The 26,983-nt window shown below is 34.2% G+C and overlaps 4 protein-coding genes across 6 annotated transcripts; 3 read left to right on the top strand and 1 right to left on the bottom strand.

Moving 5' to 3' along the window:
• Positions 1-8,819: 8,819 nt before the first annotated feature.
• Positions 8,820-10,762, top strand: LOC145032317 (uncharacterized). Its single transcript, XM_078981084.1, has 4 exons — positions 8,820-8,972; positions 9,591-9,886; positions 9,983-10,126; positions 10,217-10,762. The coding sequence occupies exons 2-4, from the start codon at positions 9,645-9,647 to the stop codon at positions 10,578-10,580; spliced, it is 750 nt and encodes a 249-aa protein (XP_078837210.1). The 5' UTR covers positions 8,820-8,972; positions 9,591-9,644; the 3' UTR covers positions 10,581-10,762.
• A 4,067-nt stretch (positions 10,763-14,829) lies between these two features.
• On the top strand, positions 14,830-18,078 carry LOC145032315 (uncharacterized). Of its 3 annotated transcripts, XM_078981082.1 has the most exons (9): positions 14,830-15,149; positions 15,517-15,549; positions 15,971-16,099; positions 16,183-16,430; positions 16,510-16,629; positions 16,719-16,875; positions 16,961-17,094; positions 17,181-17,216; positions 17,330-18,078. In XM_078981082.1, exons 3-9 carry the CDS (start codon positions 16,024-16,026, stop codon positions 17,954-17,956), a joined length of 1,398 nt encoding a protein of 465 aa, XP_078837208.1. In that variant the 5' UTR covers positions 14,830-15,149; positions 15,517-15,549; positions 15,971-16,023; the 3' UTR covers positions 17,957-18,078. The 3 variants fall into 3 exon arrangements, with proteins under 3 accessions (XP_078837208.1, XP_078837209.1, XP_078837207.1); XM_078981083.1 differs by lacking the exon at positions 15,517-15,549 and having other exon boundaries at positions 16,725-16,875; XM_078981081.1 differs by lacking the exon at positions 15,517-15,549 and having other exon boundaries at positions 14,831-15,149.
• Positions 18,079-20,331: 2,253 nt separating this feature from the next.
• MUB4 (membrane-anchored ubiquitin-fold protein 4 precursor) lies at positions 20,332-22,039 on the top strand. The gene is made up of 4 exons (XM_078981080.1): positions 20,332-20,541; positions 20,640-20,854; positions 21,437-21,607; positions 21,704-22,039. The coding sequence occupies exons 2-4, from the start codon at positions 20,725-20,727 to the stop codon at positions 21,757-21,759; spliced, it is 357 nt and encodes a 118-aa protein (XP_078837206.1). The 5' UTR covers positions 20,332-20,541; positions 20,640-20,724; the 3' UTR covers positions 21,760-22,039.
• Positions 22,040-22,107: 68 nt separating this feature from the next.
• On the bottom strand, positions 22,108-26,464 carry ARP2 (actin related protein 2). The gene is made up of 15 exons (XM_078981079.1): positions 26,173-26,464; positions 25,748-25,858; positions 25,425-25,559; positions 25,247-25,318; positions 25,088-25,166; positions 24,898-24,947; positions 24,688-24,791; positions 23,393-23,461; positions 23,247-23,310; positions 23,103-23,171; positions 22,941-23,024; positions 22,768-22,826; positions 22,596-22,662; positions 22,416-22,499; positions 22,108-22,311 (listed from the first exon to the last, which is right to left on the bottom strand). Exons 1-15 carry the CDS (start codon positions 26,212-26,214, stop codon positions 22,237-22,239), a joined length of 1,164 nt encoding a protein of 387 aa, XP_078837205.1. The 5' UTR covers positions 26,215-26,464; the 3' UTR covers positions 22,108-22,236.
• Positions 26,465-26,983: the final 519 nt, after the last annotated feature.

The following is a 26,983-nucleotide window of genomic DNA, read 5'->3' as shown; positions in this document are numbered from 1 at the left end:
AACATTCTTGGAGAGATTTCTCATATAGAGAGATATTTGAGAGAGATTTCACCTACTTAGAGAGATTTGGGAGAGATTTGACATTCTTGGAGAGATTTCTCATACAGAGAGATATTTGAGAGAGATTTCACATACTTGGAGAGATTTAGGAGAGATTTGACATAGACAGAGATAGAGTGAAAACGATTGAGAGAGGATCCATGTGGGACAGTTGTGAGTGTCCGGCACCGCAATGCATGGTTCGTAAACCCTGTTAAGCCTTGTTTAAGGATCTTACACATTCCCGATGAGTATGCAACATGGTTTTCATCAGTTTAATTCACCGATTAGTACTAAGGCTTAGGAAAATTTTTAACACAAAACTTTTCTCTAGTGATGTTTTCCCATTAATATAGCAAGTTATACAATACGAACATAACACCAACCCTAATACACAAGGTTTAATAGAGTTGACCGGCTTGACTTGATGACTTGACTTGACTCAAGATTGACGATTGTCACATCAGATCTGAGTGTATCTTGGCCTAGAAAGTCATAAAGCATCTGTTTTTGGGTTGATAGTGAAGCCTCTTTGTCTTAAACCCTAGTTTGGATTGCTTTAAGCCTAGATCTCTTGATCTACACGTAAAGTTTGCCACTTTACGTGAGGGATAGGCCCTAGGAGTATGGATCTATGAGTTGGAAGCCCTGTTTGGCTCGAAAATCCACTGCATGGTGGTGGTTGTCGAGGCCAACACAAATAATAACCCTAATTATTACACACTAAAATAGTGTATAGTGGTAAAGGGATCGAATCCACGGAGACTGGTTCAATTTGATAACTCTATGAAAAATCTCTTTGTAAAATACTTGGAATATGACAATAAATTGAAAATGGGGGTTTTGATGTTTTGAAATACTTGAAACAAACTAGAATTAACTATGATTTAAATAGACAATTGCAACAAAAATAAGAATTTGATGTAAAATCAATAAGGGAAAGATGGTTGACTTAAAGTTTTCTCACTTTGACTTTTGATGAACATATCATTAGAATTCAATGGTGCAATACTTGTTTTAAATCCTTAATTTGGCTATAGTAATCCAAGGAGCTTGAGATTACCTAGACTTTTCTTAATTGTTGAAATGGCTAGAGAAGCTCATAACAATTTCCTTAGTCAAAGTCACTAATTCCAAATAGCATGTAATTAGTGAAAGTCAACTAGCATTAAAAACCAAAAAGTCACCAAATCCAAGAGGGGTCAAATGCTTTCACCACCATGTTGGAGGAAATGTTTTTATGATTGTGTGAAGCAAAAACAACACAAAAATCATTTGTTGCTTGCTAATTTGAGGATCCTTTACTTAATCAAGAAATTAGCCAACTAATCACCACCAACACATTTAAACTCATGAACTAAAACATACAAGTAATGATAAGATGTTAAAACACAAAACATTTCCATAAAGATTCAAGAACATGTTCATGGATTCTTCAACATTCAACAAAAGTTCAAAGGATTAACCAAAAGTCAACCAAGATTAGCTTAGCCAAGCATGGCTAAACCCAAAGAAACAAAGTTAGAGAAATTTGTACCAAACATTAAGCAAGAATCAAGAGGTAAAAATATGATGTTCTTCAAGGGTTCTTGGCCTTCAAAAGTCTCCAAAACTCCAGAGAGAATCTTCAAAAATCGGGTGTCCAAGAGTATGCAAAAGATGGGCACCAACCTTCCTCAAATAGCTCAAAAGAAGAATTTCCGAAATTGCCCCTGCAGGAGGTTGCGCGACCCGCGTGCTCTTGCGCGGGTGGGTTGCGCGGGTGGTCCCTGGATGTAGCATCTTTGAGGTTTTGGGCCTCCATAGCTTAGCCCACTTGGCCCAGATCGAATCCAATCACCTCCTAGCCCATTTTCTTCAAGTTTTTCTTCATTTTAAGCCCAATTTGACCTCTCCAAATCCTCCAAAGCTCGTGAATTCGCCCGATTAATAATTTACGTACGCTTGAATATTCCCCCGCATCTTGCAAATTTAAAGTTTATTTCTCTCCAAGTCTTCAAATAATCATCAAGATCACTCCATGCATCATCGCCACTACCCATCAAGCCCAACATCATTTTTGTCTACCAAATCTCATCGCCTCCTATATGTCCCGAACACTCCCGCTCCGCTAGACCCGAAAACCTGCAATTATGCTCACAAGATTCGAGAGTACCCGAAATAGTCATAAAATAACAAAAAGGAAAATATGCATGGAAATTATCTAAATTATGAATGAAATATGCTAAAATAAACTATAAAAAGAAGTAATTAAAATGAAGCTATCACATGGATTAAGGACTGAATAGACTCGGCGAGTCCTTTGAGTGGACTCGGCGAGTAGTATGAAGATGGAGGCGAACTCGGCGAGTTGGATGAACAACTCGGCGAGTCTGTTGAAGATTGCCTTGGACTCGGCGAGTCTGCTCTTGGACTCGGCGAGTCAAGTCGCGAAACCCCAAACCCTTCGAGTCAAGGCTCAGTTTAGCGAGTTAAGTGGGGACTCAGTGAGTTGGACAGGTCAGAACTCGGAAATCAGTGAACTCGGCGAGTAGGGTCAACATGGAAGGTTGACTTTGGCCAGGACTTTGACCTTGATTGGAGTTGAGTTAGTTGACTTTTAGAGGTCTGTTAGGCTAAGTGTTTCTTTGTTATTGGTAGCTCGGAGAGTTAGAGGAGCAATGTTTTAGACGGTGGTTGGTTAGCAGTCCGAGGGTTACCAGCAGAATTCAGCAGTTCAGGTGAGTTTCCTTCCAGTAGGAACGAGTCTAAGGCCACAATGTCGGCCCGTTCAGTTAGCAGTAGTTTCCGGACCTCGGTCTGATGCAGTAGTTAGTATGTTTGATGCCTTCGTGGCTCAGATAGGATTTATGTGTTATGTGTTATGTGTTATGTGATCCGGGCTACGACCCGATGCAATATGCAGTATATGTGTTCATGCTAGTTGATATGTTATGCTATGCTATGTTCAGTCAGTTTCCGAAATTCGGCCCGATGCAGGGGACAAGGCCCCAGTTAGTCCGGACTTCGGTCCGATGCAGGGGACAAGGTCCCAGTCAGTTTCCGGACTTCGGTCTGATGCAGGGGGTAAGGCCCCAGTTAGTCAGACTTCGGTCCGATGCAGGGGACAAGGTCCCAGTCAGTTTCCGGACTTCGGTCCGATGCAGGGGGCAAGGCCCCAGTTAGTCCGGACTTCGGTCCGATGCAGTGGGCAAGGCCCAATATGTGCTTTATATGTTATTGTATGTTATGTGGTAGTTTGGGGGAGCTCACTAAGCTTTGTGCTTACAGTTTCAGTTTTTGGTTTCAGGTACTCAGTTTTCAAAGGATGAGCTCGGAAAGATTGCAGTGTACACACCATAGTCAGCTAGCCTGGGATGTTTTACTCTGATAATAAATTTGTATTTCGAATTAATGCTACGAAATTATGTTATGATTTATGAAACGGTTTTTATGAATATGGTTACAGTAATGTTTTTAAAAGAAAATTTTAGTCGTGATTTTTGGGATGTTACAGTAAAATGTGTACAGTTTCAATAGTTCAGTGTCAAATAGATAACGAAAAAGTTTAGTGACTAAATGTGAACAAAGTCGAAAGTTCGTTATCCTTACAAGTCATTATCCCATTTCTTTTTGTTGTTTGTTTTTTTTTAATATATAGTGCATGGTCGTGAAATTAAATGTATATATGTTTTCAGAGATGGCTCTCTCTTGGTAATCTGAAAATTGTTATTAAAAGAAATTTGTACCTTAATGTTTGTCTAAAAATTATTTTACGATATCAAATCATAGTTGATGCGGTGGGAAGGAGATTTTTAAAACCATTTGTAGCAAATAGTGTTTAGTCTTAAAACTATTCTTTAGTAGTCCTTATTTTTCTTTTATAAATGCATTAAAAGTTGTCTTATGTACCATGTCATTTTAGTTTTTTTTTATAACCAATATGATATAATCTATGTGATTGTACTTTTGTGTTATTTTCTATGATTTCCATGTTACACACTAATTGATTGGAATTTTTGTGATGTTTATTTTGCATATCTTTAATTGTTTTTTTTATAGATTTATACTTATTGGTTTTGATTGTAATTTATATCACGGTGAGCAGGTTCATATATGTTTGAAGAAAATGGTACAGATTGTTGTTATGTCCCTTCATAATTATTAAAATGCAGACCTACAACTATTGAATGATTGTTTTTCTTGTTTGATTTTATCATTACAATTATATTCATATTATAGAATTACTCTTTTTATGCATTTTCAAATAATTATGAGCATAAATATAACATGATACTTCGATGTCCATTGTTTTAGATGATATCGGGTACTTCCCATTCAAGCATGCAAGTGAGTGACTTATTATTTTAACAAATTTTAGTTATGTTTTTGTAATAATATTTGTTGGTATCAAGACTTGTTGCAAATGTTTCGTTGCCCAAGTAGTTAAGGGTTTCAAGTCCTTTATATATATATATATATATATATATATATATATATATATATATATATATATATATATATATATATATATAGAGAGAGAGAGAGAGAGAGAGAGAGAGAGAGAGAGAGAGAGAGAAAGTTACAAAAATAGTCACTTTTGCTAATCACATTGCAGAAAATACCCCCCCAAAAAAAAAACAAAAATTGCAAGTTAGCCACTAAGGTCAGAGATGGATTAGGACTATTTGCGATTTCTCTTCCATACTTGAGAATGTACAAGCTTTTAAAGTGTCGCAGATGGAAAGTTCCACCTGCGAACGTGAGTGGCTATCTGCAAATGTGAGGCTATAAAAACCTTTTTTTAACACTTATTTTTTCTAGTTTCTTGTTGGGGGAAACTCTCTCGAAGAAATTACAAATAAATGATACCTATGTAATCCAAAAATTTTATGTTTGTAATCTATTTGAATTTAGTAATGAAACCTATGTTCTAACATCCCAAAATTACAGGCCAAAAATTTCATTTTTTTAATTACGTTATTATAAACCAACATTATAATAAATCATCCATACTATCATGTCATGACAAAACCAAAGTAGAAGTAATCAAAACATGTTATCATAAAACAATATCAGAGTGTAACCCAAAGATCTCATGTGCGGAAAACCATAGTGTGATGCGTTGCGATCGAGCCGACTCCTTTCCTTTAAAAACGAGTACTTGAAACCAAAACTGAAAATCGTAAGCACAAAGCTTAGTGAGTTCCCTCATCATACCACATACCATAAAATCACATAACATACATATTGTCGGGCAATTCTGGGGTGCCCGACCTACCCGGTTCGACCATTATGGGGTGCCGACCTACCGTGTCAAGTCATTCTAGGGTGGTGACCTACCCATGTCAAGCCATTATGGGGTGCTGACCCACTCGTGTCAAATCATTATGGGGTGTTGACTTACCCTTCGGTCCTAACAACCGAACTTCGGGGACTATTTCACCCCTACTACTACTACTACCGCACATATCATAACATATTGGCAGACATATCTGGGGTGCCTGACCTACCCTTCGGTCCTTACGACCGAGATACGAGGACTATTTCACTTTACGACCGACCTACCATTCTTCTAAACAAGTCATATGGTGTGATTGGGCTTAATCACACAATTCCATTCTAATGGCCCAGAAGTGGGTCCCAATAAGTCCAAGTCCATAAATCCAATATTAGGGTTTTCTAATCCCTAATTAGGGTTTCCAACCCCATCTTAGCCCAATAGGCCCAATTGATATGTCTTTTGATTAATTAAGGTTCATTAGACTCATTAAGGTTTCATTAGGCCCAATAGTCATCTATTTGGGCTTTTAGGTTCATTAAGCTTTATTGAGCCCATTAAGGTTTATTAAGCCATTAAGCCTCATTGGGCCCATTAGGGTTTCTCAGTCCCATTGTCCAACCATCCAAACAAGTCAAAACACAATCAAAGCACACCGCCACCCGATACGACGACCAGTGGCGGCAGGAAGCGGCAGCCACCACCTCACGGTGGTAGTTATGGTTTTCTTTTCATTATTCCAATTCTAATTACACTTTACAAAGCTGAATTTCAAATAAACACACATAACCACTAAAACACACACACACACATAATGGTGCATGGTGGTGGTAGTGGCTTTTCCATCTAACTAGACATCCACACAACACCCTCTCACTATAGCAAAGAACACACACACACCAAGACACACACACACATGGTGGCACAACAACAGATTATGGTGACAGCCGCCACCGTGAGGTGGTGGCAGCGGTTCTCTTGATTTCAAGTGAGGCATCCACACGCAAACATGATCTGAAACATGTTCCCATTCATGAAATAACCCACACAGTGCCCCCTGTCGGAATACAAGCCTTGAACTCGTCACTGTGCTCCGGTAAAAACGAAAACACCACGAGCTCATCAACCTCCGAGGCGGCAGGCAGTGGATGCCGATTTCTTGTTGCAGAGAGGAAACAGGAGAAAAAAGAAAACCGGAACAGCGCCGACAGCTGCCTTACGCGACTATGAACGGTGGCAGAATAAGTAAAAGGAGAGTGATAACTCAGAGCAGTAACAACGGTCGCAATATCGATCTTATTCGTCGTCATATCCTCAAGAGGCCGTCGGAACACGAGTATGAAGGGGGTGGCGGTTCACGTCTTCAACAACAACTTAGCAACACCGGTGGTAGAGGCATAAGGCTGGCAACGGCGGAGGAAGTAAGAGGGTTGAAGATGGCGGCTGGGTAAACTCCGAATGGATGGTGATGGCTAAAGAGAAGACGAGTTAGGGTTAGGGTATGGGAGTTGTTACCTTAAAATGGGAGGGAAGATCAACGGGTTCAAGTCCCGTGCTCTACATCAAACTTTCATTTTTTTAACAAGTTTAGTCCCTCCCCCACCAAGCCTTTCCAACTTGATACCAATATTTATCCTTTCTACCCTGGCTTTGGAATTATTCTTCAAATTAAATCCGATAATTACCATTTAAACCCTCAGCATTAAAATCATTTACACCTTAGGTACAAAATTTACCAAACAACGCTAAATATCTTAATTATGACATAATCAGCCCTTCCACCTTATTTCCTTTTAAATTAATTCCAAATAATTACCACAAAGCCCTTATCTTCATAAATATTTACAAACTGAGTTCGGAACTCACACTTTTAATCCACTGACTTCTAAAACTGTGACAATTAGATCTTCGAGACCATCCGTTGATATATAATTATTTATTTTAGGGTTACCATTTGTTCGTTAGTTAATTTATTTATCTAATAAATAAACAGGGTGTTACATATGTAATCATAAATAATTATGTTTGCAACTTATTTTAATTTAATAATGAAACCTATGTAATCATAAATAATTATGTTTGCAATCTATTTTAATTTAGTAATGAAGCATATATAATCGAAAATAATTATGTTTGTAATCTATTTGAAGGATGTGGATTTGACTACACTTAGACAACTATTTGAGAGAGTTTTCCTCAACAAATAACTAGAAAAAATGAGTGTTCCAAAAAGAAATGGTTTTTATAGCCTCACAATCGCAGATGGCCACTCACGTTCACAGGTGGACAATTTCCATCTACGAATGTACAACACTCGATGCACGTCCACAATTTACAAGCTTGTACATTTGCAGGTATGGAAGGAAAATCGTAGATAACCCTAATCCATCTGTGATTTTAGTGGCTAAAATTGTAATTTTATTTTTAATTATTATTTTCTGCAAAGTGATTAGCAAAAGTGACTATTTTTGTAATTTTCTCATATAAATTTACGAGTATGATTATTTGAGGATCTGTGAAAAATATATTGTTGAGATGTTAGCTTCTATGCTCATGTGGAATTAAATTAATGTATAATTAATTTTTTAACCTAATTTTTTTCCTACCCAACCCACCCAAAAGATTAAATACCCAACCCACCCAAAAGATTAAATACAAGATCGTCCTTCACTTTTATATGTATCTTAATCCAAAAAATATCATGTTGATTAATTGAATTTTAGTTTAGTGATTGATTTATACCTTAACCATAATATTTTGGACTTCTAGTATCGTAAGTCCGTAACTGCTTTGATTGGAATAATGACCTAACAATTTAGAATGTATTTTGTGATTGTTTTGTTTATCAACAATTTAGAATGTATTTTGTAGATGTAAATTAAAGTATAACTATATCTGATCGTAAAAAAATTGTTTTTTAGTATTTATAATTACACACTACTACTACACTTTTTATATATAATTAAACTTAATCCTAATGTAAATTATACCATGTCTATTTTATACAGACAATTTTTTCATATATCTAGTTACTAGATGTAAAATCCGTATAATATACGAGTTGATTAAGAAAAAGATTAAATATCAAAATATAAACAATTAAGTATTTTTTTAAAATAAGGAATGAAGAAAATTATTAATTGTATTTATTATATTTAATACTTTACATTTATATATATATATATATATATATATATATATATATATATATATATATATATATATATATAATGTGGTTTTTAAATTTTAAAATTAAAAAAAAATCCAAAAATTAATATGTAGATATTATTTATTTTAAAATACCATAAAATAACAAATATCAAAAACTCATCAAAATTTGATATAGAACAAACTAGATATTGTTTTATTATATAGTTGATCTTTTAAGAAATAAGAAATACATGTAGAAGAATATAATTATTATTTTTATGAACGGTAGTCGGTAGAAGAAAATAGACAAAACGAGGTAGTTTTGATTAAAACATATTAAAATCACATCCGTCCCCAATCTGAATCTCATTGCTCTCAAAATCGCATCTGCACTCTCTAGTTTTGATTTGGGTTGCAGGCATCTGCATCTCTCAAAATCGCATCGGACCTTGAGTATTGATTCGGGTTCTTGGCGGTTGGTTTAGACAAACTCCGACTTCGTTCTCTCACAATCGCATCTGTGGTGAGTTGGTTCTTCGCATCTGGTTTATATTTCATTTCCTTCTATCAACCTGATTCATCTTCTCCCGTCCGTACTTACTGTTCGTACTTCCTGTATTTGTAATTGAATGTCAATTTCGCCACATAAATAACAACATGACATTTGCGTTTATTCAATACGTCGAATTTGGGCTATTTGATTATCCAGGGCCTATACTCTGTAATTTTATGAAGGTTATATTCTGTCCCCTGCTGCGATTGCATTCGATGCAACATTCATATGATTTTTTGTAATTACTATGTTTGAATTTGTTCCTTTGATTATCAGAGCAGTCTATTCTGTTTTAGTATTGCGAATCTTGGGTATGATTTATGAAGGTAGTCTCCCTTAATCCCTTTGCTGGTGGTAATTGTGACATAAGCAAGGAAGTAAACTGTTAACATGTAGCAATCAAGCAAAAATTTTGCAATTTATTGGTATAGACGTCTGTATAATGGGAATCAATGACATGAATTCTGAAGCAATCAATCAAGTGAAATTTGTGCATCTCCTGAGATGGTTTATCCATGTACACTAGCTGTTTGGACATATTCTAGCAATATCTGAAGTCTTAGTACACATTATTCGTTATGCTTGCAGAGATCTTAGGAGCCAAGTGATAAAGCTGATCTTAACAAGACAAAGATCAATACAATGGCAGACTATCACTTTGTCTACAAAGATGTTGAAGGAGCATCAACTCAATGGGATGATATTCAAAGAAAACTCGGGAACTTACCTCCCAAACCCCCTGCCTTCAAACCTGATCCTTTCACTCCTGCAGAAGATGAAGATTCCAAACCTAAAACCAAATCTTGGATCGATAACAAGACAGAAGAAGAACTTGAAGATTTAGAAGATGATCTTGATGACAATCGTTTCCTCGAAGAATACAGGTGCTTTCAATTCCCACAATCCTAATCTCATTTCATGGGGACATTAAACTTCCATGTGAGATTCTCATGGTTTCATATTCCTTTCTGTTTTTGAAGGAGAAAGAGGTTAGCAGAGATGAAGCAAACAGTGAAAGTTGCAAAGTTTGGGTCAGTCATTCCCATTTCAGGATCCGATTTTGTGCGTGAGGTATCACAAGCTCCATCTGATGTGTGGGTGGTTGTTATTCTCTACAAAGATGGGTAATCACTAATTAACTACTATCCTTTTTGTTATTGTCTAGCAATTGATTTTGATTATATGGTTGTTAATGGGAAGTTATGATTGAATAGGTACCCAGAGTGTGGAGTTCTAATGCAGTGTGTGGAAGAACTGGCAACAATGTATTCAGCTACCAAATTTGTCAAGATTATATCAACTGATTGCATTCCTAATTATCCGGATTGTAATCTTCCCACTGTGCTGGTGTACAATAATGGTGCAGTGAAGGCAAATTATGTTGGGTTGCATACTTTTGGTAGGAGATGCACTCCAGAAGGTGTTGCTATGATTTTGTGCCAATCAGATCCTGTTCTTAATGATGGGCTCAATGGTGAAGCTTCTAGAGAAGCTGTTCTTGAAGGAGTGAGGAAAAGGTTTATAGAGAAAGTGGTTACACTCCATGAAAATGATGATGATGGGTCTTCAAGTGATTAACATCATGTTGTTTTCTTTATATTTTATGTTAAAGTATAATAGGTTTTGTTTAGTAACATGATCTGAGATTTTATCCCCTTTTAGATCTGTTTGTTTGTTTGGTTGGTTTTCTTTTGCTTTGTCTATGTTGTTCTGCAACTGCTCTTTGATTTTCTTTTAATGAATTTGATATATTTGATTGATGGTAGCAAAATTTAGTTAATTAAAAGATCAAGCATGTTGAGTTTGTGTTATACCTCATATATGGATTAGATATGCAATAAAATGGATAATAAACTAGTCAATGTCAAATAAAGAAATTCAAATGGGTCAATGTCTGGATAAGGGATTTTAGGTCATTTTACATGTTATGTCGGTTTGATAGAGTATAAGTAGGGGTTAGTGCCTGTTAGGTATCTTTGGAACAGAATTAGTTGAGGGAGAGATTACTTGGGAGAGACTTGACCTCTCGAAAGCCAAGAACCCTTTGCATTTTTTATTTATTTTAGTCTATATTTCTATAATTAAACCCTAGTCTACATCAGTTTGGTGTTAAAAGCTAGTGTTGAGGGTCAAAATGTATAGTTGATTTTATGGTATAGCTTTGTTAGGATAACATAGAAAAGTGCCTAAAGCCCTAAATGTTAAGCTACTGTGAGATTGCATAACATTGGTAAGTATATTGTTGCTTTAGAAGTTTTATATGAACCAAAAATGGTGGCTAAATAAATGTAATGGAAGCATGTTTGGTAGTATATACATATTTATGGTTTCAATAACATGTTTATACTTGGAAAATTAAATTGTTTTCTACTTACTCCTACTTCATCCTCCTACCAATTCAATGATCATCATGTGTAAAGCACTAATTCTATTTTCTCATCTCATCCTTTGATTTTGACACTTTTGATGATCTTGTCAGTAGGAGGATAAATAGAAACATTTAATAGGAAGATATTTAACCTCTCTTATACTTTATACATCTTTTGGTAAAGCATTAGGATAACATTTGGTAGGTAAAAGTAAAAACTAAAAATTGATAAAAACTTGAGATAAAGTTGCTTGGGTTTGCAGAATGTTTCAAGCTCAATACATGTATCAAACATTAGTTTTTAAATAATCTAATTCATTTATTTTGTACTTCCTACCTATGAAATTTATGCCCCTAATGGTTTTCTTGTAGTATACCATAAATCAACTAAGATTGTTTATTAATCGATTTTTTTATCTTTCACAACTGTTATAAAAAAACAAAAACATAAAATTATCTTTCATGTTTGATGTTTAAGCTTTTTCCCCTTATATTATACTTAATGATAGCCTTAGACAAACAAGACCCAACATTTAGTACTTAAGCCCACAATGTCGTGTAATTGGAGGCTTGCACCCTCGAGATCTTGGACCATTCCCAAAAAAACCCAATAGCGAATCGGTTTACAATGAGACCTCACCGAAAAATAAAATGGACCGTTCCGAGATTGGTAAAAAAAAATACTAGATTGGTCTAAGATCAGCCGACACCTATCGTAGACTGATCTCAAAAAGACCGGAAGCCAAAGTTTATGTATATATCAATTTTTTTTGTTAATTGCACATTTTTTACCCATACATAACCCAACTTTTTTCCTTATTTTTCTTTTATTAAACTTTAGTATATCATATTTAGTAAATCTTAATATATCATTTTATTGTTAATAACATACTTGTTAAAAGAAAAACTTGAAACCGAAATATCAAATATGAAGATATCAAACCGAACTGAAAAAACTTTGAAACTGAATTGAAAAATGCACATGCAAAGACCGTGAGGCCGGATCGACAAAGACTTAGACCGGTCATAAAATAGTTAATCGAAAAAAGTGTGGTCTGAAAAAAGATCAGACCATTCTAAGACTTATCTCAAAGGTCCGTTTATTCTCTCTGGTCTCATAAAAAATATTTCCTCTACATTCTTTCATGGGTTTGTGATAACTTTGCAAAAAATATAATGCATTAGCATATGATCCCTTTCCACACACTCGAGAATTTTGAGCCACCTATCAAAGCATATTTGTTGGGAGATATTATTGGGAGATATTATTGGATGTGAATAGGTGCTTTAGCTTGCCAAGAATATTGACACCAATGACAAGTTTAGGTGACAAAGTATGAGAAGTATTGAAACGACCATCGTGCTCAATATCAAACAAGTTATCTAATTTCAAAAATAAATGTTGGATGGAACAACATTCCAGACTGTTATATTCATTCCAAACTGGGATGGTCTTCACATTCCGGACCGCTCTTTGTATTTCGAAATACGATAGTTCATTTCAAATGACTAAAAGGACGATTAAACCCAATGAACAACGCAATATATCAGTTTTCTAAGTTGGTAGAGGGTAACTAATGATAAATAGTAGTTTCTAACGAACCAAAAGACTTTTAGCCTAGTGGTATCAAGTGTTACCTTTCTCATTGAGGTCGATTGTTCAAATTTTGGTTGGACATAAGTGAAATTAGAGGTAGTTTAGAAGTATATTAGATCTGTTGTTCCAAATAACGTAGTTTTCTAAGGTTTTAATACAAATTAACACTATATTCTGATCATGTTATTCACATCTTGGACATGTTCTTTGAGTTTCAGAATATGTTTGTTGGTTAATAATCCATAAAAACACACAAACAGGTAAATGAAGCAAAAACTAACCCGCAAAATCTCAACATCGTTAGATCTCATGTTACTGTTTACTTTACCAAATAAGTGTGGAATCTCGATGTACATTCCAAATTTCCATTAAGTGGATGTCCACCGACTCATAAACAAGTTTCAACATGAATGGGGACTACGAAACAACCCTTTATAGACTCTTCGTCGTTTTCCAAAAGAACAAAAAAATCGAGGTTACTTTTTTTTGAAAGTGACTAACATTAATCCAAAAGTATTTATACAAAATTAGATGGGTGTATGTAGATTGCTTTTGAAGGTGTTTATGACTTATTATTTTTCAAACGTAAATAATATTTAAAAGGTGTTTGAGAATACATAAATGTCTTTGAAAATGTTTATGACACATTCATATAAAATATTTATAAACTAATTTAAGCATTAAAAAGAAAAGTTTATCAATCTATATCTTTTAATCCAAATATTTTTTTTAGAAACCTTTTTTTTTTTTTTGATAATGACTTGATAGGGTAAGATATTTTTTGAAATGTACACATTTAGTCCTTATTCTTTTTTTCTTGTAAAATGAACCCTTATATTTTATTAATATGTACACATTAGGTCATTTTCACCGGATTCTACAGATTTTGCTGACGTGGAAGGGTTTATTTAGAAAAAAAAAATAATAATAAGAATAAGGACTAAATGTGTACATTTCAAAAAGTATCTTACCATATCAAGTCATTTTCTCTTTCTTTTATTTTGTTGAAATGAAATACCCATGTGGCATCCACATATCCACAACAAGATTTTTCCAACTTTTATTCATCATGAAAAAGAGGTATAACCCTGATCTCCGACAACTCCTTTGTGTATTCCTACACATCACTGGTAGCAAGGATGAATGATGGCAAAAACAACAAGGTCGAAGGGGGAGACAGGAGGAAGTAGAGACGGTAGTTGGCTGCGAGGAGCTGCTCTGGTAGCTCCTCGTCGATTATTTCTTCTTTTTCTGGCAACATATCTCAAAGATGAAGGCAAAGAGAGACAGATCGGAGAAACACAATAGGTAAAGGGTGTTTGGTTGTTGTTGTTCGATCGGAAGGAAGAGAGACGAGAAAGAGAAGGGTTGCCGCCCTTTTCTTGTTGTTGGAGGATCACCCACCTCCGCTGACTAAGCTAATTAATTGATATTTAGTGTCACGTGTGCTTCCACATCAGCAAAACCTGAAGAATCCGGTGAAAAGGACCTAATGTCATAATGTGTACATATTAATAAAGTATAAGGGTTTATTTTAAAAAAAAAAGAATTAGGACTAAATGTATACATTTCAAAAAGTATCTTACCCTATCAAGTCATTTTCCTTAAAAGAAAATTCGTATATGACCACTATACTGGGTATAATCGGTCACAAAGATTGCATTGTTACAAAAAATAAAGTATAAGAGTTTATTTTACAAAAAAAAATAATAATAATAGGAACTAAACGTGTAAATTTCAAAAATATCTTACCCTATAAAATCATTATTATTTTTTATTTTTTTCAAAACCTAAGCAATTTGATAAAAAAAAAAAAAAACGATTATGGAGTTAAAATAAGCAAAATCCCAAATACCCAACCATGTGACGGTTTCAAACGCACGTCGGAGGTTATCTCCCTCAACAACCACATTTTTCTCTTCCCGTACGATGTTATTAGCTGGTTTCGGAAGCGGTCCCAAACTCCCAAACACTTTTTTCAAACCCTTGTCAGTCGGCGCCTCGGCGGCATCTACACCCTTCTTTTATTTCTCATAACAACAAAAATCCTTTCCAAAAATATCATTCATTCAGTTTACCTAATTTCTCCTCCGTATCCCTCAAATCCCTAAAAATTTCCCTCCAATTTATTCGTTTATGGAGAAACTTCACGCTCCGCCGCTTATTTGTCTTCTTTAATCAGGTTACTATTCCTTGTCATATATTCAGCATTCCAGTATGCAATTCTTTTTACTGTTTTTGTTATTCTGTTTTTAATTTATTCGGTTTACCTTGCCCGGAAAATCTCATATGCTTTTGATTCCTTTGCTAAAAACTATCCAACGCTATAGTTTGTACTTTGTACGGACATTTACTGAAGCCTTTATCCTAGTTATCCGTTTGTTCTACTTTGGTCTCCTTGACTGATCTTAGTTGTTATGCATTTAACTTAACTGTTTTGTTCTACTTTAGCTTCAGATAATTTACATGACCTGATAAATAATGGATCTAAATTGGGTAGCCGAATACCATAACTCGAGCGATTAATACTTCTTTCTGTTCTGTTTCAGCCATAATTCCTTTGTCCACATTGCAGTTGTTAGGTATTTTGTTACTCGTTTGTAATTTATGATGCTACCATTACACAAGATCAATCTTGATTCTTGTGTTATACATTTGACTTATAGACTAATAGTCACACTTTCATTAAACAATGTGCCTTGTCAACTGTTACAATTTTCATGCACCAGTTACTAGTATATAACTATATATAAAAGTATTGGTAATTGGATAACATAATTACAAACACCCAAGAAAAATTTCATCTACCAGTTAGTAATTGTTGCAAGATTTCTTTCATTCTCTGTCTCCACACACCAATGCCCATATATTTATGATTTATCACCATCTATATAAGCAAGTTCCTTTCCTTTTTTACCATGAGAATTAGTGAAAGCTAGCGATTGCTATTGCATTCAGAAGTGTTCTTTTGTTAATTTTCGTGTTGGAATTTTTGTTGTGAAGGTTGTCTTTAAGAGGTGTTGTCATTGGAGGTAGTACTACATTTGTTAGACACAATGGGTAGCGCGTTTAATCCACAAATTTTGGTGGAGAAGCTGACTAAGCTCAACAATTCACAGCAAAGCATTGAGAGTATCCTACTGAAATATGTTTGTTTAACTTTCAAAACTATTAACAATTAATTACCTTTTTTTTATCCCTAACAATATATATAGCTCTGTCACATTGGTGTATATTTCATATGAACAAGGCAAAACAAGTTGTGGAAACATGGGCAAGACAATTCCATAGCTCTCCACGTGATCAACGCCTGGCTTTTCTATATCTTGCAAATGATATTTTACAAAACAGCAGGCGAAAAGGCTCTGAATTTGTTGGTGAATTCTGGAAGGTTCTTCCAGATGCACTCCGTGATGTCATCGACAATGGGGATGAATTTGGGAGAAATTCTGCTTTACGCCTCGTATGCTTCTTCTCTTCTCCCCATTCTCCATGCTTCTAATCAAGAAAATTATATTATAATTCTTTTTTTAATTTTTCAGGTCACTATTTTGGATGAAAGAAAGGTTTTTGGTTCACGAGGGCAAGTTCTTAAGGAAGAGCTTGTCAAAAGGCATATGGAAACTAGTAATAAGAATGGGAAGCATTCAGGGTTAAAATTGGTACTTTATTTAATTATCTTTTACATGTTCCTGTATTGAATTGTGTTAATGTTTGCTATCTCTTACTTGTTACTATATTTTTTAATCAGAAACAGCCAGCTGGCAATGCAGTGGACAAGATAGTTTCAGGGTATCAAGTTATATATGATAGTCAGGTCAATGAAGATTCACTCTTCAGCAAATGCAAAAATGCCATTACTTGTGTTGAAAAAGTGGAAAAGGAAATTGGTGGGGATATTAGATCCGGTATTTTTTTTTTCATCTCTGATTTTCATCTTATATAGTAGTATATTTCTGAAATATTTACCCTTTTTCTTTTTTCTTTTCAAAGTAAATGGGACAGGTGTCACAGATGAACTTAAAGGACAGCATGCTACATTGAGGGATTGTATTGAGCAACTTACTGCTATTGAATCATCAAGAACAAATCTTGTGTCTTATTTGAGGGAAGCTCTTCAAGATCAGGTTTGTTGGTATCCTAATAAAATTGCTGTTACATATTCACATTTTTTTCTTCATATAAATGAAACCTTCCATGGTTTTATTATCAGGAAATGAAGCTGGACAAAGTCCGAAGTCAGCTTCAGGTAGGTTACATCAGTATATTACTATTTTCACTAATTTGGGTACTGAAGTATTATTTAAAAAAAAAAAAAAAAGAGCTACTTGCTAACAAAAATGATTGTTCTTGTGTTTTCAGGCTGCACATACACAAGCAGAAAAGGCTGATAATTATTGTAGGCAATTGCTCAACCCTAATGGCAGACAACCGCCACCTGTTCCGGTGACCGGAGAACAGTCTGCTCCGGTGATGTACACACAACAACCACCTTTCACCGACCAATCTGAGGACACCAAATCTGCCGCCGCTGCAGTGGCGGCAAAGCTCACGGCATCAACATCATCCGCCGAGATGCTGACTTACGTCCTCTCGTCCCTGGCTTCCGAGGGCGTTATTGGAAATTCACCCTCAAATGACTACCCTTTGCAGAAGAGAACCAAGATAAATAACGGCGAACCACCAGCTCCGCCCTTTCAGTATCCAGACCAACAACCGCCTCCACCATCATCTCCGCCACCTCCACCGCCAATGCCGCCAATGCAGCCGTATCCAGCTCCGGTGTACATGGTGTCGGTTGGGACAGTAACATATGGCCATAGCATGAACCAACCGCCACCACCACAACCGATGGCTGGGCCGCCAGTGAATGGTGTTTCTTTGTATACGCCGGGAATTGTTCCAGATGGTTACCAGAATTATCAAATGGAAGGTGGTTTTTATAGCCAACAATCAGCCATGTCAATGGCACCTATGTCTAGGCAGTAGAGCTATAAGTTTGTAGATGAAATTGAGAGTTTTTTGCACATTATTTAGAGATGTCGTTAATTTTTAATTTAACTATGAGAGTTGAATTTATTTTAATTGATAGTTGAATCGGTTGTATTTGAGTGTTTGTGTATGGAGTTTTTGTTTTTTTAGTTTTTATTAAATGTATGAAGCTAGATTTGCTGTGATTCTTGTTAACTTGTTGTTGGAACGCCGAGAAGTCAACGGGGCCTTCTAGAACGATGGCCAGAAACGCTGATTCATGTTGAAAATTAATTGTTTGTACTAAATAAAATTACAAATTGCTGGTATGAAAAGAATACGTTTCAAGTCCATTTTTATTTTGATGTAGCACATTCAAATTGTAAAGATACATCATATCACAATGTGATTTTCAAATTCTTTTTAAGTCAATATGACGTAATTATGTTAAAATTTTAATATATCACAAAAAATCAAGGATAGATTATCGCATTTACCTTGATAGATATGATCGTTCTATTAAATTACATTACATTAACTATGTTTAGTTACAATAAAAATAATCTTTGTTTTTTTAGTTGAAATATAATATTCTATTTTGTGTATGTGTATCGCTGCTATATTTTATAATTTGTTTATTAATGATTGAATTAAATAATAATATTTAATTTTTGTAGCCACTATAAATATTATTTTTACATAATGTTATAAATATACCAATATACATCAAATATTATATATATATTTTTGACAATTGTATAATTAAATAACTATTTATCTTATTATATAAATAGATTTGTTGTCGACCTGAATTTCCACGAATTATAACCTAGTAAATATCATATCTTAAAATAAAAATTAACCATGAGTTTATATATATATATATATATATATATATATATATATATATATATATATATATATATATATATATATATATATATATATATGAGACAACTTATGATATCAATACCAATTAAAAGGATGAAAACAGTCACGGTTGATTATGTGAGTGATCCATAATTGCTCTCCATTAGGGACTTAGTAATTTACTAAAAAAAATTAAAATTCGTTAAAATGATCTAGTCAGGTAGGATCAATAAAAGCAATTTCTGGTACGATACAACAGAAAAACCTCCAAATAATATACGTACCCTAAAAAAAGAAATGACTCGCTACAATTACTATTTTATAAATTCAACAAAATCATGTAATATTTACCACCTCCTAACTCCAGTTAGCCATATTTGACTCGTCTGTTTCGACTTAGGATCATTCAGCCTTAGAGCATTTCCATCAGTGCAAGGGATACCATCTTGCAAATGAATGCCAACTCGCCATAACTTTATCAATTTTTGAAAAGAGAAATTAATTGGAAAAAGAAATCAATTTTTGAAAAGAGAAATTAATTGGAAATAAAGTTTTTTTGATTAAAATATTGGTACATTTAATGTTTGCAAGTCTTGCAAACTATAAACGACAAAATACACATGACATTTGATTTTTGTGATGTGGCATTGCAAATTAGTTTTGCAATAACCGTTGTGGAAGGTCTTAGCACGTAAGAACAAGTTTCTCAAATGGAAATTTCTGGCCAAGAAAATTGTTGATGTAGATTTGTTATTTGCATATGCTTTAAACTTACAATGGATTCCGGCAAGCAAACCACTAATTTCAGGCGAGCAAAATGTAAAATACTAATTTCAGACAGAAAAATGTAATATTTATGATAAGCAAGCCACTTAAGATCGTCACATGCTATAAAAAGTGGGTTTATTTGTTTTATATTTTTCTTTTTTTTCATCAAAGAATGTGGGCCCAACCTCCAAATGAAATTCCCTTTTAGGCTTTTACCATGTTTTGTATTTTGGTAACAATAATACCTTTTCAAACCACGCCCTTTTGGTAATTGGTACAAAAATACGCCACACCACCGAAATCTCACTTTCCCACCGCTCATTTCTTTTATATACATTTTGTAAACTATTATTTATATAAATATTTATAATTAATTAAATAATCAAATGCAATAAAATGATTTTACAGAAAAAAAATCATAGGTTGTATGAGTTTATAATTTAAATATTTGGCATATTCTAATTATACAATAAATACTTTTGTATAAACATATGAAATAAGAATAAAAGCCTTTAAAAGATAATGTTAAGAAAGAAACAAATTTGAAATAATAGTTTTCTCATATTAAATTTTGTAGTTAAACTAATAATTTAATGCTTAAACCAAAAATAAGATATACTTTTTTAATTATCAATAATAATGTCGTAATAAATATAAATACTTATTAATAAAATTAAAAGAAAGTGGGTAGATGATGTTAAATTTGGTTTTATAAAAAAACAAATCACCGTATTCAAACTGACTTGCTGACCAGACCAGTACAATAAAAAGCACAGCGAAAGTTGAAAGGAAAAGAAATGGGGTTTCGCATTCATTAGCAGAGCGCCTCGAGATCGGGTCTAGGGTTCCTCATCTTCTTCAATTTCCACCTCCCTTCATAGTCCATACTTCATACCATTTACTCATCTCCCGCAATTCACAGTTCACATACAGCTGCTGATCGATTCTTTCACTACAATTCAAAGGTGATTTTAAACCAATGATCCACGGCTTTAGTTTTCACCATCTTCTCTTGATTCCCGGTTGTTGATATTAATAATTGTTGTGGTATGACTTTGTGCAGGTTTTTGATAATATATATTAGTGATTTGTGGAAAAGGTGTGATCCTAGGGCTTCATATAAGGTGTGATATCGTAGGCTGTTCCAAATGCCGGAGGAAGATGTTTTAGAGCTCAAGTTTCGGTTGCTTGATGGATCGGATATTGGTCCATTTCGATACTCTCCAGCTTCCACAGTTGCCATGCTCAAGGAGAGAATTGTTGCCGAATGGCCCAAAGGTTAGGCAGATTTCGGTCTCTTTTGTCTGTACATGCTTTTTTTTTTTTCTGCTCTATAGATTATGCCTTTCGATTTTGAGATTCATGTATTTTGTAGATTAGTTAGTGTGACTCCATGACGACTGTGAATTGCCTTTATAAATTCATGTCAATAGCTGTTCTTCAGTCTTTATGTTTTAAGCTAAATGATCTCTGGTTTAAGGAAAAGATGAAAGATGTATGATCCACACAAAGAAAAGAATGATGAAACATGGAGTACTGTAATCCAACTGTGATGGAGTTTTGAGTTTGTGGTTTTTGCAATTTCCGACCAGATAAATGAAATCCTAGAGAGCTTGAGCTTATATCCCAGTGACATAGCTGGTTAAAGATTAGACAAAGGGCAAAGGGAAAACTCTTAGTTTTTGCCTTTCTGGGCATTTCAGATCTCCTTCAACCTTTTCTCCATATGTTATACTCATGGCCTATGAGAAACACGTTAGATCAAAATGAATGAATGGTTGATGATAAATTGCATCTTTTTTTGACGTATGTTTGTTGAATCATATCTTTCTGAAGATTATGTTTGTTGAATGCGTCCAGATAAGAAAGGCGGACCCAAATCAGCAAATGACATAAAATTAATAAATGCGGGGAAAATTTTGGAAAACAACAAAACTGTTGGGCAGTGCAGAACACCTTTTGGGGAGCTTCCAAAAGGGGTAATTACAATGCATGCTGTTGTACAGATGTCTTTAACCAAAGCAAAAACAGGTGACTCCTTCTCTTTCCTCATCAATATGTTAACAAATAAGTGATTCTGGTAGAGTGTATTTTCTGAAATGAATAGGCTTTTATGATTCTGAACAGAAAAAAAGATGGATGAGACTCCAAAGACAAACGTCTGCGCGTGTACCATATTGTAAGAAGCTATTGAGTTTGTTTGTTGGTTGAGATTTACATGGTGGGGGCCATTGTTTGGGGCTCTGTGGAATCAATCGGGTGGTCTGGTCTGGGGAAAATAATGCCATACCATATAATGGAAAGTCTGGTTGGTGTAAACATATAAAATCCTTTATTGTTGTTATCATGTGTAGTGAGTGTGTGTGTTTTATGTAAAATTTGTTGCTTTAATTTGCTGTACATTTGTGGCTTCGGCTTCAGTGAATACAAGTAATCCTCATTGGCTTCTTTTCCTCTATTAAATTCTACATTGCAACAATATATACTGTATTTGTTGTCTATTAAAAAGATATTTAGTTGTGGAATTGACATTCTGTTAATGTATGTTTTGGAATTGCTTTTTACTCAAAACTTGAAACAGTAAAATCCCAATTGCGCTCACGTTTTTAGCTAACATACAAATTTCTAAAACACTAGCATTGCTGCTTAAAATCATGGCTCTACCCACACTTGCTTAGGCAATGAATTCCCTCCTCCAGATAATCTTGCCTACTAATCCAAAATTCAGGTGCATCCTGCAAAAATCCACATATATATATAATTTTTTTACACTTGAGTACTTATCTAATCTAATCAATCAAAATTCAGGCAAATCCATAATGAATGAAAAAGCGAGCACCTTCATGATTCCAGCAAGTACTGCACCCCCAAGGTACACCATATGCTTCCTGCGTGGTGGATCTTCAATACGCAGACGCAATTTCTGATATTACAAAAATAATTAATTAATCAATCAATCAATCACTCACACAAATAATGTGTATTATATTATATTATATGATCCAACAATAAATAGTACCTTCAATCCGACTTTATTGCCCTTCAACACAACTTCAAGATAACGATCCAAGATTTCTTTCTCTAGTCTGTATATATATAATATAACTAGTAATCATGAATTCTAAAGAAAATGCAAAATATGTTGACCAATTGGTCAAACCACACCAAGGATGATGATGATGATGTATTACCGACTAGGTAATCCTGGATACATTGTGCTCCCTCCACTCAAAACTATATGCTGGTAAAGCTGCAAAACATACAATCACACATAATTTCGCCATCTGTTCAAACTATATAATAATAATAATAATAATAATAATAATAATAATAATAATACTGATAGGTGGTTTAAAATTGTTACCATCATACGGTTGTCAATATCCATTTCCTGAATACAGTGGAATACCATGTCAGCAATTCCATCACCTTCAACATCTATGAGTTCCTGTAAGAACCAGCTTAACATTAACATTTATACAAATGCAATTATTAATTAATTCAGAAACTAAACACAAAAATATACCGGAGTAAAAAGAGCTTCTGGGGCCTGAAAGCGTTCAGTACCAACTTTGATAACCCTTCCATCTGGCAGCTGATGCATTTTATAACATTCTCAACAACAATTAACGACCTTACTTCCTTTATATTATAAACTATGGTAACTTACAGTATAATTCTTAACAAGAATGGTGGTCTCAAGTCCCAGTTGATACTCCCTTTTGTAATCATAACTGCAACAAACCAAAACTTATCAAAAAAAAAAAAAAAAAAACGCATTGTAAGTTCAAATAAAATGTGGGTTCATGAATGTACCTAACATAGCAGAGCTTCTCTTTGATATCTCTAACAGTTTCAAAATCAGCACTCTTATTCATTGCATAACTTCATATGATAAATTAATTTTCAAGTCTCAGTACCACATGTAGTACAATCATAATAACTATTAGGGTATATGGCACAAAAAACACTCTTTTTACATAGAAAATCGATTTTGACATCGTGTTATTTTTCATGTCAATTTTGACACTGTATTTTCCAATTTGTTACAATTCTGACAATTTGACCGGTTAACCAGGTTATATACTGACGTGGCATGATGACGTGACATGCTGACATGATATACTGACGTGTCAAAATTGATTTTTTTCCACAAAAAACACTAAATTTTTACTTTTTTTCGATTTTGACACTAAGTTTAATTTTTTATTTCAATTTTGACACTATGTTTTTTTTTGTTCCAATCGAACATCATTTATCAAATTTTGTTCAATTTTGTCTATTTTCCATTTGAAACCGTATAAATATATTTTTTTATTACATTTTAAACCGTATAAACATATTTTTTCCGTTTAAAAACCACATTTTTATTTAAATACAAAATGTTTTTTTCTTACATTCAAAGCATTAGTTATATAATGAGAATCAAACTAACCATAAGCTTCTAATAAAATGTAAAAATTTGATGGGTTGCAAACTTGATATCTGAGTTTTGATAGATTACACGCCTCCAAACCTCCAAACACATTTTAAAGTTGCATATTTAATATAAAATACAATTTTTATATAACTAATACATATTTATATATAAAAATATGGTTTGAGTGTAAAAAAATGTATTTATACAAAACTATGGTTTTTAAATGAAAAAAAAAACATATTTATACGGTTTAAATGTATTAAAAAATATTTATACGGTTTCAAATAGAAAATTGTCAACATTGAACAAAATTGGAAAAAATGATGTTCGATTTGGAACAAAAAAACATAGTGTAAAAGTTGAAAGAAAAAATTAAACTTAGTGTCAAAATCAAAAAAAAAAAAAATGAAAACTTAGTGTTTTTTGTGAGAAAAAAATCCAGTTTTGACATGTCATCATATAATGTCAGCATGCCACCTCATCAAAACTGACATGTCATCATGCCACGTCAGCATGTAACATGGTTAACCGGTCAAATGGTCAGAATTGTAACAAATTGGAAAACACAGTATCAAAATTGACACAAAAAATAACACGGTGTCAAAATCGAATTTCTGTGTAAAAATAGTGTTTTTTATGCCATTTACCCTAACTATTACTATAAAAATAGCACCTTCTAGAAACTACTCACCCTCTCCTAAGCAGTAAATCAACAAGATATGTTGTTATATGGCGTCCAGCAACATTCATTCGTTTAGTAAGATGAGGAAATGAGTAGCCATCTACAACAGGAACCTGAAGAAACATGATAATGTTAGAAATTAGGGTTACTATATGTTAGAGGCACTAAGTAGTAGTAAATATTAAATAGTAATAGACTAATAGTTATTCAACTGCTTACCACATGAGTGACACCATCACCAGAGTCGATGACTAGTCCAGTAAGTAAACCTGTTTTGACATCAAATCAAGATTAGGTAAATAAAATCAAAGTTAGTTCTTGAATTCTTTGCAAAGTTGTTATAACAGCTTGTATTTGGATGAAGACACCAGCAAAATTGAAGTCTTATAAACCTTTACCCTATAAGCACCTTGAGCATACAATGTTAAAACAGCTTGTATTTGGATGAAGACACCAGCAAAATTGTACTTCTCAAACATAGTCTCCACCTAAATCAAGGTTAATCCACAATCAAGTTTGCATACTGCAAATCGAAAATCATTTTTACGGGTATATTGTTTGCACATACCATCTTTTCCCTGTTTTTTGAAGGATTGAGAGGCGGATCTGTGAGCAAAATGTTACATTCTGATGGATCCACCTGCAAGAAGGAAATATGGAGGACTTTTTATAACAAGCAGCAGGTGCTATCTGTTAACTCATCAAGTTCTCAAACAACATATCAAAAGGCAGCAGCAGACACTCACCTTGAGCTCATTATAGAAGGCATGATCCCAAACATGACCCATATCATCCCACTTTTGCACAATGCCATTGTTGACAGGATAAGATATATCTAGTTGATGTCTCAAGTTCAAACAGGTTTCACCAACAACAATATCCTGTTATGAACCATGGATAAAGGAAGCATTGATGTTATTAATGATCACTTGATATGCTACAACGTACAAATAGATAAATACCAGTGAAACAAGGGCTAGCACTGATCAAATGAATCAAAGCACTTATATAATCATCAGACCTTTATACACAAGTGTTCATTGAGAAGAAAAAAAAGGAGTATATTCACCTTCAACTCTTGTTCCAGGAGTGTTTCTTCGTATCTCAACATCGGCCTACCCACCACACAAGGAAATACCGATGTCGGAAAATTCTCACCAGCAAAACCACACTTGACATACTGCATTTTAAATTCAGCAGTCATAAAATCACAAAAATTGACATTCCATCCATCTTTACTTGTTTCGAGACAAGATAGTGCATAAATTTAGTGATACAGTTGCAATTCATGTCAAAATTGTTTATCGAATCATTAAAAACCGGAAACATCTTGATGCTTGAAATGTTCCGGTCTGAATAAAAAGGTACCAAAAATATAAGAAAACAGATCAAGGACGCAATGTTTCAACAATTGACTTTGAAGATAAGCAGAGGATTCCAACGAATAGATCGAGATCACTAAAAAATGGTTAATTAACGAGACGATTAGCTTACCCCAGTGCCATTGTCGCAAACGATGACCTTCTTGCTGTCCATTTAACCTCACCTGAGATAAAATGATCAACGGAGACAGCAACGGCGATGACGATGGATCCCTTCTTTTGTCTGGATTAGGAATTAAGATGGAAAGCTTGAAGAGTTAAATCATCATTTGTGTTTGTTGCTAATCTGCTTTGCTTTACTTTGCGTATAAACTGAGGCTACGAGGTAAGTCGCTGCTGTAGAACGAAAACCCGCCCAACTCGCCAACCGGATCTACCACTTTATCCAACATTTGTTTAGAATTCTGGATCCAGTAATATTTAATACTAGACGAAATAACGTGTAGTGTAATGAAAATTAAAAATATAATTTATAGAATTAAATATAAGACAAAACTTCAAAAATGGTCCCTGTGGTTTCCAGAAATATTAAGTTTAGTCCCTAAGTTCAAAAAACCTCACAGATGGTCCCTGTGGTTTCAAAACTTTTAACAAATGGTCCCTCCGGCTCACTCCGTTAGCATTTCACCGTTAACTCATTTTTTAATAAAATATTGCAGGGGTAATTTCGTCATTTCAGTTGTAACCTCCTCTCTTTAAAAGAAATTGCATGTCCGATTTTTGGGCAAATCCTTTAGCTTCATCAGTCGATCATCTCTCCTCCTTTCCACTGTTGCTCGACAGTTGCACCCTTCACGACATCCAATCGCTTCTGATTCAAAGATGGTGACTTGCAGATGTGGGAATGAAGCAACGAAGATCACTTCATGGACGGATCGTAACCCTGGAAGGCAATTTTGGAACTGTAAAAGATGTGGTTTCAT

Source organism: Lactuca saligna, chromosome 2, assembly GCF_052625555.1.
Source record: "Lactuca saligna cultivar CGN05327 chromosome 2, ASM5262555v1, whole genome shotgun sequence".
Taxonomy (NCBI): Eukaryota; Viridiplantae; Streptophyta; class Magnoliopsida; order Asterales; family Asteraceae; genus Lactuca; species Lactuca saligna.
The sequence above is the reverse complement of the archived record's forward strand: the minus strand, read 5'-3'. Positions and strand labels throughout refer to the sequence as shown.

Bases quoted from the DNA above. Each gene is read 5' to 3' on its own strand.
- LOC145032315 (XM_078981082.1), top strand. From the start codon at position 16,024: ATGGGTAGCGCGTTTAATCCACAAATTTTGGTGGAGAAGCTGACTAAG. The intron at 16,630-16,718 runs GTACTTTATTTA...TTTTTTAATCAG, and splicing joins AGCATTCAGGGTTAAAATTG to AAACAGCCAGCTGGCAATGC. The intron at 16,876-16,960 runs GTATTTTTTTTT...TTCTTTTCAAAG, and splicing joins TGGTGGGGATATTAGATCCG to TAAATGGGACAGGTGTCACA.
- ARP2 (XM_078981079.1), bottom strand. From the start codon at position 26,214: ATGGACAGCAAGAAGGTCATCGTTTGCGACAATGGCACTGGG. The intron at 24,948-25,087 runs GTGCTTATAGGG...ATGTCAAAACAG, and splicing joins TTTAACATTGTATGCTCAAG to GTTTACTTACTGGACTAGTC. The intron at 24,792-24,897 runs GTAAGCAGTTGA...ATGTTTCTTCAG, and splicing joins GTGATGGTGTCACTCATGTG to GTTCCTGTTGTAGATGGCTA.
- LOC145032317 (XM_078981084.1), top strand. From the start codon at position 9,645: ATGGCAGACTATCACTTTGTCTACAAAGATGTTGAAGGAGCATCAACT. The intron at 9,887-9,982 runs GTGCTTTCAATT...CTGTTTTTGAAG, and splicing joins CGTTTCCTCGAAGAATACAG to GAGAAAGAGGTTAGCAGAGA. The intron at 10,127-10,216 runs GTAATCACTAAT...ATGATTGAATAG, and splicing joins GTTATTCTCTACAAAGATGG to GTACCCAGAGTGTGGAGTTC.
- MUB4 (XM_078981080.1), top strand. From the start codon at position 20,725: ATGCCGGAGGAAGATGTTTTAGAGCTCAAGTTTCGGTTGCTTGATGGA. The intron at 20,855-21,436 runs GTTAGGCAGATT...GAATGCGTCCAG, and splicing joins TGTTGCCGAATGGCCCAAAG to ATAAGAAAGGCGGACCCAAA. The intron at 21,608-21,703 runs GTGACTCCTTCT...GATTCTGAACAG, and splicing joins TTTAACCAAAGCAAAAACAG to AAAAAAAGATGGATGAGACT.